This window comes from Orbilia oligospora (genome assembly GCF_000225545.1).
Source record: "Orbilia oligospora ATCC 24927 unplaced genomic scaffold scaffold00081, whole genome shotgun sequence".
Lineage (NCBI taxonomy): Eukaryota > Fungi > Ascomycota > Orbiliomycetes > Orbiliales > Orbiliaceae > Orbilia > Orbilia oligospora.
In genome coordinates, this window is record NW_011645638.1 from 609,787 (window position 1) to 619,225 (window position 9,439).

The 9,439-nt window shown below is 44.6% G+C and overlaps 2 protein-coding genes across 2 annotated transcripts; both read right to left on the bottom strand.

Annotated features, from left to right (window-relative positions):
* Positions 1 to 1,688: 1,688 nt before the first annotated feature.
* On the bottom strand, positions 1,689 to 3,635 carry AOL_s00081g176 (uncharacterized protein; the record flags this gene model as incomplete). The annotated part of the gene is made up of 2 exons (XM_011124994.1): positions 1,689 to 2,806; positions 3,155 to 3,635. 2 exons carry the CDS (start codon positions 3,633 to 3,635, stop codon positions 1,689 to 1,691), a joined length of 1,599 nt encoding a protein of 532 aa, XP_011123296.1.
* Positions 3,636 to 5,711: 2,076 nt separating this feature from the next.
* On the bottom strand, positions 5,712 to 7,116 carry AOL_s00081g177 (uncharacterized protein; the record flags this gene model as incomplete). Its single annotated transcript, XM_011124995.1, has 2 exons — positions 5,712 to 6,429; positions 6,503 to 7,116. The coding sequence occupies 2 exons, from the start codon at positions 7,114 to 7,116 to the stop codon at positions 5,712 to 5,714; spliced, it is 1,332 nt and encodes a 443-aa protein (XP_011123297.1).
* Between the last annotated feature and the right edge of the window lie 2,323 nt (positions 7,117 to 9,439).

Sequence of the window (9,439 nt, forward strand, 5' to 3'; positions counted from 1 at the left end):
AAGGTATTTATCCTAGGCGCAAGGCGCACTTCCGTGCTGTTCATGGAAATTATTCCAAAGAGGTTTCAGGGGCAGCAGTGCTACATCCTCGTCAAGCCGTCCAGAATCGGCTTTTGCTGTGCAGCAATTTTGGACCTATCCAGCCTCTTATCGCAACACAAAATTTAGCGTAAAATGCAACAATCCTCTCAGGTTTATGACCAGGACCTTCGAGACGAACCTGGAACTAATAGTTCAAAGCGTCAGATCCGAGGAATCAATTAAGTACTACATAGCACTATAGTAACGAAAATACAAACTATGGACAACTACGTTTATCAAACATAAACAATTCCTTGAGAAGGCTCAAGGGAAGAGAAATTCATGTTCCCAGAGAACCAAAATTCAAAACCGCACTGCCCGTTTTATTGATTCGCCAAATGCAAAGCTTTAAATTAATTTATTTAAAATGTTGTATTAAAATTTATTATCTCATACTTCACTCCATAATAATTGTAAACCATTTCCTACCAAAGCTAGAACATGATATACGCATAGCGACCCTAAAGGTTCAAACCATATGAACAAGGACGATAATAGATAGTTATGAAGTATCTAACGCTCATAATAGTATAATATATCACATTCGATTCTCAGCAAGATATTGCATATATTGTACCTTTAAGTCTAGTAAATTCTCAACCCTAAGAAGTAATTCCCTCCAATGCAATGCTTGAAACTGGTCGATAGGTACAGCGATAACCCAATGCGCACTATGTCTTTCTTAGATTCCACTAGACTCTATATATTTTGCTGCATCAAATTGTAATTAGTTCACTATTCTTGGGTCTAGAGTACATCCTTGGACTACGGCGGCTCGCTACTATGACATCCGTTTTTTCGCTGGTCTATAACATGGGCAAAACGTCTCAGATGAGCCTTGGATATCTGACATACCGCTTCAGAACCCCCTGGCCTGGGTTTGAGCCTTTAAAATGATTATGTGACATTCTGACAGGGTTAATGAAATAGGTATATAGTATACTTGATAACTGAAAGAGACTGCTACGCCATGGAGATAGGAGGGAGTTAACAAGGGGAGAAAGTGAGAGGGCCGTGGCCTTAACATCTGAAATATTCCATAAAAACATTTCGATAATCTTGAGCTTCAGTATGATTATGTGATATTTTGGTGGACCTCACGTAGTATATTGTATATACCATCATACTAAGTACAGAAGTGGGGAAGATTCGTCTTATCGCCAAACTCCTTAACTGTGGGGGAAGATAGTGCGTGTCTATGCCAAAGAGGCTAAGATGCTGGAAGAGCGTGATGACATCAACCGAATTGCTATCAGAATTTTTATACCCAAATACTCTACGACGATTCTTAGTTTTGAGCTTCAAAATGATCATGTGATATTATCAATAGGGTTTCCGTGTAACGTAGATGTCTTTAGAGAAGAGGGATATGTTAGCATTGCACATACTCTAGGCATAGTCTCATATTGCTCCAGGGAGTTTGTCATAGAGCGACTGGATTGGCTTGGTTGATGTTGGAGATACTCTATGTAAATGCTACAAAGTTGGTATAGGTAAATAACTATAAGAGCTAATCTCCAATCGATTCACAAATATGGGCCGTGAAAATAACAAAGTCTGGGTGCGGAACATTGGTTTCAATATCATGCCTCGATCTCGAGATTGGTCTAGTTCCAAGTCTCGAGATTCGAACCCAAGAGTATAAGTGTACACCCAAATCCGCAACTAACATGCACCATCTTCATACTATCTCGTATGATTTCAAGGTCTAGTCTCCTCCACCCTCCTTTCTGTCTCTTTACTTCCTCGTCAACCTCCAGAGCTGTTGGCAAACATCTATACTCCGTCCCAAATCCCGTTTGTCCCATATCACTCGCCCCAGATACCCAGTCACCTTTACCACCTTCCTCGACCAGCACAACATAATCTTCCCCTACATAAACACCGTCGAACCCCACTGGCTCACCAGTATCAGGGTGAATTATATCAACCATAGTGACATCTTCGTCCTGCTTTAAGTCCCCGGGATCAGAGTCAAATGGAACGTTTATGTTCTCAGTTCCATCGCCACCCCATATATATACTGTCCCGTCGTCTGCTAAAGCGCCCTGTACATGTCCACCAGGATTTGCTCCGATACTTTTTATAACTATCCCCTCGAGAGCTGTAACTTGACCCCAGCCTTGTGCATTAGCCCTAGTAGCATCAGGTGGGCGACCTAGGGAGTTAAACCGATTATCACCGTATGTGTATATATTGCCATTTGAAGTCAGGGCGATAAACCCAGTAGACGTGGAGGCGATCGATGTGAATACCTCTTGCTGTAGAATACCATCATCAAAGCCTAGACCCAGATTAAAAGCTGATATTGGAGAGATAGTATTTGATGTCAGTGATTCTAACGAGGCATCGTAGAGATGCTCTACAATCGAAGGTATTGGGGGGTAGACTCTTATTATTGAGTTTCCTGGCCCACATTCCATGGAGGAAGATGAACACAGAAAACACATTTCACCAATTCTGTTTACCTGGATATCATATACCAGGTTCTCAGTTGCATCACAATGGAGCATATTGAACGACCAATCCGTTAGTGAAAATGAACAGATTCTCCCGTCAGATAGTACGAGGCCAAGGAATGCCCATCGGGTCCCGAATGCTTTCGTAACATTATGTGCCTGAACCCCTAGGGGAAGCGGGATAGCAAGCTCCCGGAGTTTTTCAGAGTGACCTGGTGCAAACGTCGGGAGGAGGCCACGGAGGTAGATATTCCCGTCCCGCTCGACTGTTGAGGCCAAGTCATAACGTTAGTATCCTATTGAAGGCCATTGAAATGGCACGTGCTAGGCGTAATTAATTTGCGATTGAGATTGACGGGACAGCGCCCGACGAGAAGACAAGCCGTACGTCATCCTTAGTCGATTCTAGGCACACCCAATATGACTTGAGACACACACATCTCTTAGCACATGGCCTCGTCTATGCAGGTACGGACTCTTTTCATCCTGGTGCCTATAATCGAGCTCGGACGACATATTGGCATTCAATTAAACGGGAAATAAAAATTAAAAACAAAATACACCTTTATTTAATTTATTCTAGAGGAATATAAGAGATATCGAGCAGAACTTACCACATATGCTGTTAGTCCCCACATACAAAACCCGCATGGACTTCCTAGCTGCCATCACAACCGTGGGGGTATCCACAGACGTGAATAAATTAGGCTCCCGCGTCGGCTCTGCAGGGATATCGTCTCTATCCGCGTTCTCGTTCTTCAACCAATCGGTATATACCTCCGTCGCTTTCCATTTCGTCTCGATCTTCCAGCCGGGTTCGTTGATCAATTGGCCATACATATTACACCCGAAAGCGAGCAGATGGAACCTTCCACTGTCGCAAGAGTCGATAGCCCCACTTGAACATTCCATAGGTTTGAGGATCTCTGTTGCAGAAACATGCACATTGCGACCCTGGCAGTCCGGGCTGGGAGCATCTGACGCCGGTGTGATAGGCTCCAGCGAATCCTTGTCGCATGTTGGTGATAATCTTCTTCTTTTGCGTGATGTTGAAACTACTCCCGATACGCCAATGGACTCTTCCTGTGGATCCATCCACGTGCTCCCCGGACTTATTTGTATGTAATTATTCTTTTTTTTTTTGTTCCTTTTCGATGAAAAACTCGAAAAGGGTCTGGAAAGGAGAAAGGCAGGATAAAGAAACAAGGATTGTGGATGGAAGCCTAAAACCCAAGCGCAAGCTAAATGCTAACAGACTTGGCCCAGCTGCTCGACGAGCCGTAACCTTTTAGGAGTTCGTGCTTCCAGGATCGATATGTGGCATTCCATTCCATTCGAAGTCTGGAAATACTTAGCGAGACACAAGCCCACCGGCTGACATGCTGGGCCAGCCTAGAACGTGGCGCCGTTAAGACTCAGATTTTTGCGTTGCAAAGAGGAGGTTGCGGACAGGTGGGATTGTGGGTCCAGATGCGATTTGAGGCCAGGTCCAGGCAGACTCGGCTCCAAATGTCCAGATGCAGAGCCTCCCAAGCCCCATGTTTCTGAGATCCTGATCCCAGTGACATCTTATCTGAAACATCCGACTTCGACCTTTTTTTTTTATACCAATAATTTTAGTAATTAGCTACGTTAGCTAGTATTAAAATCACAATGACTTCAAGAGAATGTATTGATTTGTTGAGGTAGGCCTACGTAAGTATATCGTCAGTAAAGAATGCTCGAGCTTCCAAACCTAGAAAAACAGTTATCATGATCGTCAACGAGCCCGGGTAAGGGAGGAGCTTGCGGTTGACCTTTCCTATCTTAATGGCCAACTATATATCGTAAAGATATACGGTACTTATGTACTTGCAAAGGAGAAGAGCAGATCTTAAGGAGGGTATAGCTATAGATAAATATTAAATTAAACCGTCTACTGTACGAATATCCAGAAGTACCGGGGTCCGCCGGTCTCGCATATATTCATCCGACACATCCATCTCGGCATGCCGATCTATGGAAGGATGCCAATTGAAATTTCGGATACGATAAGCACAGCATAGTCTAAGCCTAAAATACAACCGCCTGGTTCCTGTTAGGTATCAGAAAGCTCTGTCCGTTGTAAAAAGCCATGGATATCAGACTCCTAACGGACGGATGCGGCTTAAGGGTCCTGCTTCCTTAGGTAAGGATTACAGGTATCTTGGTAGAGTATCCACATGCGCATGTACAGGAACACCTGCCTATATTCTACAATCCTAGCAGCTCGCAGATCTACGGCCTAGGTAGTGTTATAGCGAGCTCGAGGCTTTCTACGAGCAACTTCGGAATCTATTAATCGATTTGCAAGCCAAATAAATTCCTCAAACGTCACGTCAACCGATCTGGTAGAAATCGCGGAAAACCGGCACCGACGACAGCTCCTCGGAGCCCGCCCTCAGCACGTAGGATTGATCTTCGGCCACCTATACGGAAAACTTTTTAGAACTTCTATATTGAACATCTCTAACTATGGGCTAGCTATAGGGGGGGCAAGACCCGCTTCTTTCCGCCAAATCGGGAAAACTTTAGATGACGAATCTTTTCTCATGTTCAGAATTAAGTTTTTCAGTTTAGACGGGGTGGAACGTAGGCTTCTACGACTCTAGGAAATGGTCTTTTTTCGCCTCTTGACGATGATCTGATATATTTCCGGATGGACTGAAGACTAATGCAACGACCGACTGAGACTCCTCCAAATTCGAGTAGACTTTGGTGCGACAGGGAAAAAAATTTAACGGATAAAAGTATATAAAATCTGAATTGAGTTTAATGTTCAAGAAGTACCGAAAATAAGCAATCCGCTAATGCTCCCTTGATCCCTTTCCCAACATTGAAAAAAAAAATGAAATGAACTATATACATTATCCCAAAATTAAGATTCCCGAAAACATATGGGACAGAAGCCTGAAGAACACAAAAAGTATATGTAATGTAAAATCTCTGGTACGCCGCGTGAAGAAAATGTCGCTGAAGAGTATTGCAAAAGGAGGTGAAAAGAACGAAAATGAAAACCATGCATAATGCGAATTCGATGGGTGTTATCGTCGCGAGGAAAAGGCAAGACAGAATAGCAAGGTAGAAAAAAAAACAAAATTTACAAAGAAGTAGATTTCCATGTCCCTACTCATATGCCAAACCTCAGCATTTCTACTTGCGCTGCTTGAATAGGCTATCTCCTAGCCACTTCCAATTGTATCTGGCATTGTCACCGCCAAGGCACTCCAAAGTTTGTACCAATTCCTCCCTGAAGCCGGCAACACAGTTGATGTTTGGCTGGTTTGCATGCTTAGGGGGGGTAACGTCGCTGCCGTAATTGCAGAGGAACTGTGCGACTTGGCTCGGTTTGGGGACGCATCTGTTTCCTGAAAGAATAGACTCCTTCCAAAACCGATTCCATGCCTCACGAACTTGAATGCGAGTATACATCTCGCATCCGTCTTTATGAGGACAAGACTGGGTATGGTCGTAATCAAAGTCGTCCCAGGGGCTGTTTTCGTGGAAAGACTTGATGCGACGGACATAGCGGCACCATTCTGCTGCGAATAACTGCTGCAATTGGGTGGGGACCGAGTTTAGGTAATCGTTCCAGCGTTGGGACGGCTCGCCACAATCGTAATCTGGGTAGTCGTCAAGGAGAGTACGAACGGCTTCGTGGAGAATAGGCCGTAATTGTGCGGCTACTATTGGCGGAACATTTGGCCGTTCACCCGCAAATGGTGCACTGGCTTTTATCGTTATGAGAGGATTGGTTGCAGCGGTATTGCGGAGATGGTTTATGCAAGAATGTAGAAGGACTTCGTTACTCGTAATGATCGCGGTGCTCAGGAGGGAGCATATGTTTGAATCATCTGGTTGTGTAGAAGGACTAAATAGCGAGGTGTTAGTTCGTTATTCTGCTTAAAAAATAACTCCAAAAGCATCAGACTATTCTCACGTACATGCAGTCATTCAATTGAGAAACTACTCTTTTCGGTGACATGGGGTCCCCCATAGCCACATCACAAAAGGATGTGGCTGCTGAAGTTTTGCTCCTCGTCAGGGAAGTGTCGCAAGAACACTTGGACCTATTATCTTCAGATGCTTGCCCTATTGCAGATCCCGATTTTCTGGATAGTCCGGAATTTGCTCTCGAGGGAACTGGTCGTGTGGGTTTCGAAACTTTCCATTTTTTATTCCTTGTATCAATCGATTGCGCCTTAGTTTTCCTCAAGCTAGTTTGAGTATTGCGAGACGGCTCTCGAGATTCCTCTTGCAATTCAGTAACAGTGACGATGGCAGACGTCTTTTTGATATCGTCAAACCGATTGTCGGTGAGGTTTGGTACAAGGGTGACCGTGGACATGTTACCGAGCGGCTGAAACGAGTGGGTCAGAGTAGATAACCGTCTAAGAGAAGCTTCGCATCGCTTCACCAGGGCATCGACCTCGTGTGGTCGTTCGAAAGAGATAGGCGATGGTAACTTATGGGATAAGAACGGGTCATGAAGTTTTGGAAGTAAAGTCAGAGCCGGTAGCTGAGGTAAGGACATTGGCTGGCTGATATCGTCGAGCATCTTTTCAAGTAAAAGAAAGAGAAAATAAGTAATTATGGAAAAAGGGTCCGAAGAATATTATACGATCTATGCGCCGTGGTTAACGCCCTTATATTCCTTCCGAGAGACTAAGAAAGCCTCCTCACTTCAACAAGTGGGCTGGCTTCTGATCAAATAAGGAAGTGGGCGTGGGTCGAGATATCGACTGCAGATTGCGAACGCTAGACTGGTATAACCGTAAAAACGAATGTGTGAGGCTAGGCCCAGACTGAGGAAAAGAAAAGGAACGAGTCCCGTGGAAGGGGATACAGGGTGCCGCTGGGACCGTAGGCTGGGGATTTTATGCACGTTAATGCACGTTCCGGCTGGCAGGAGCTATGAACTCTCTTTGGGTGCCCAAAAGAGACAAGACTCTACTTGCCCGGGTGTGGTAGGCGGTTCCGAGGGCCGTATAACTTTTTCTTTTTTATCCCCTCTATTTTCTAATTTTTGCTCCTAGACACCTTGTTAGATGTTGGAGAGAGCTTTCCGATCTGCTAGTATAATATAATGTCGTGGGGGGGAAGAGTCGAAGTTGAGAGCCTGGATATAAAATTTTGTAGGATAAATATTATAGCCTCAAGCCGTTAATTAAATATTCAAGATTCGAAATTCGAAGTTTTGGTGAGAGAGAATATTCTCGTGGGTATGCGTGCGGCTGTTGTAATTCAACGGCAATATCCTGTCCCACCGGGCTCACGTTTTTTTATAAGATTTTCCTGCTAAGAAGATGTGGCGAGAAAATTTTAGGCCGGCCAGGTGCGAGATATCCGCGCTGGGATATGGAAAACGGTGGATTATTTGAGCCGGGTGGGTGTTATTATCGCTGGAAGTATCGTTGGATATTAGGCATGTGGAGGTTATATTATCAAATATAGTAGCCCAAAAAAATAAAATAAAACTATCGAGTGGTCCCTAGCACGCACTGATAATATAGTTTGGTTTTTTTTTTTTTCTTTTCGGAGAAGCCGTGAAGTTTATAATAGAAAAGCAACAATTATTAGGAGGAAAGCATCAAATCGTGAGGTTGCTCGAATTTCGAGAGGGGTTTGAGCCTTTTCTATTAATCAGTTTTGCCTGTCTAATCCTGTCCAAAGATTGAGTCCCCAGCAGTTTTTTTTTTTCTCACGCCGATCACTATCGAGTTCAGGAATTCTTTACGCGGACTGTCAAGGAAGTCCATAGCAAGCTCACACAAACAAACATATCTTTGTCCGAACGGGGGAACGAGGGGTGGGCATCGTGGTTTTGGTCTGGTGCCATGTTACTTTTTGCTGTTTGGCTGAGCAGGCGCTGGGCAGTGGTATGATCAACCCACTTTTGTATCCACTGCGCCAGAGGCCCATTCCAGGCCATTCACTTCGTCTCTCTCTTTTTTTTTTTTCCTCCGTCGGTTTTCAGCAGGGTGCAGCGAGTCACTAACTAGTACGCACAAAAAAGAACCTAACACGCCACTCTACTGTCCGCTCGGGCAAAGTCAATGATAGAATCTGAGAATTCAGAGGTATGCACAGACTGGCCAACATCTGGGCGCTGACTAGTCAATTCCGTTTGAAGATCACGGAAGTTTCAGACATGGGCAGACTGTTGAAAACTCAAGTCAGTCGAGGGTTAGCCTGTATACTATACTCTACTATACAGAGTACCTGTTGTATTCAAATACCCATCACCCATTATGCATCCCAGAAGCCCATTTCCCGTTGGGTGGGGCAAAATCGATCCCAGCCAGCGGGCTCACCACCGGGGTCACTAGCCATACTTTGGCCATGTGTGAAAACTTTCGAAGGGTTCAGAAATAAGCAACTAGTTTGCTGTCGCTGCGGAGTAAAAGGCCGAAAACTGTCACCTGCAGGCCTGTAGTGAGGAAGAAAAAAAACCGATCTAGGTGGAGCCCTGGCTGAAGTCTAGACATCGGATTTACTGGCTTTATCGATTCCTGAATTCACTCTCGATCCTGGCAGTCGCAGAGAGGGTCTTAGGAATTCTATGCTTCTTACTTCTTATTTCTTCTAGGCCGGTCTTAACAGGATTTGAGTCCTGAACTTGCGTATACCCTTAGGCGTTCGAAAGTTCGATTCCCAGTGCAATGTAAACTCTGGTTATTACCAGAGACCTGAATCGGAGGGAATACAATCTTAGACAGTATGATTCGCCGGCCACGTTGACAAACACCCCTGGAGTAACTTGCAGCCGAGACTTTTCGATTTCTCTAGTACTTATTGCCTACATGTCGATGTAGCAGCGTAGTGGGCTTCCGGGTCCAAACTCATGGATTTTAGACCAACAATGTCATGCATGGGGGACC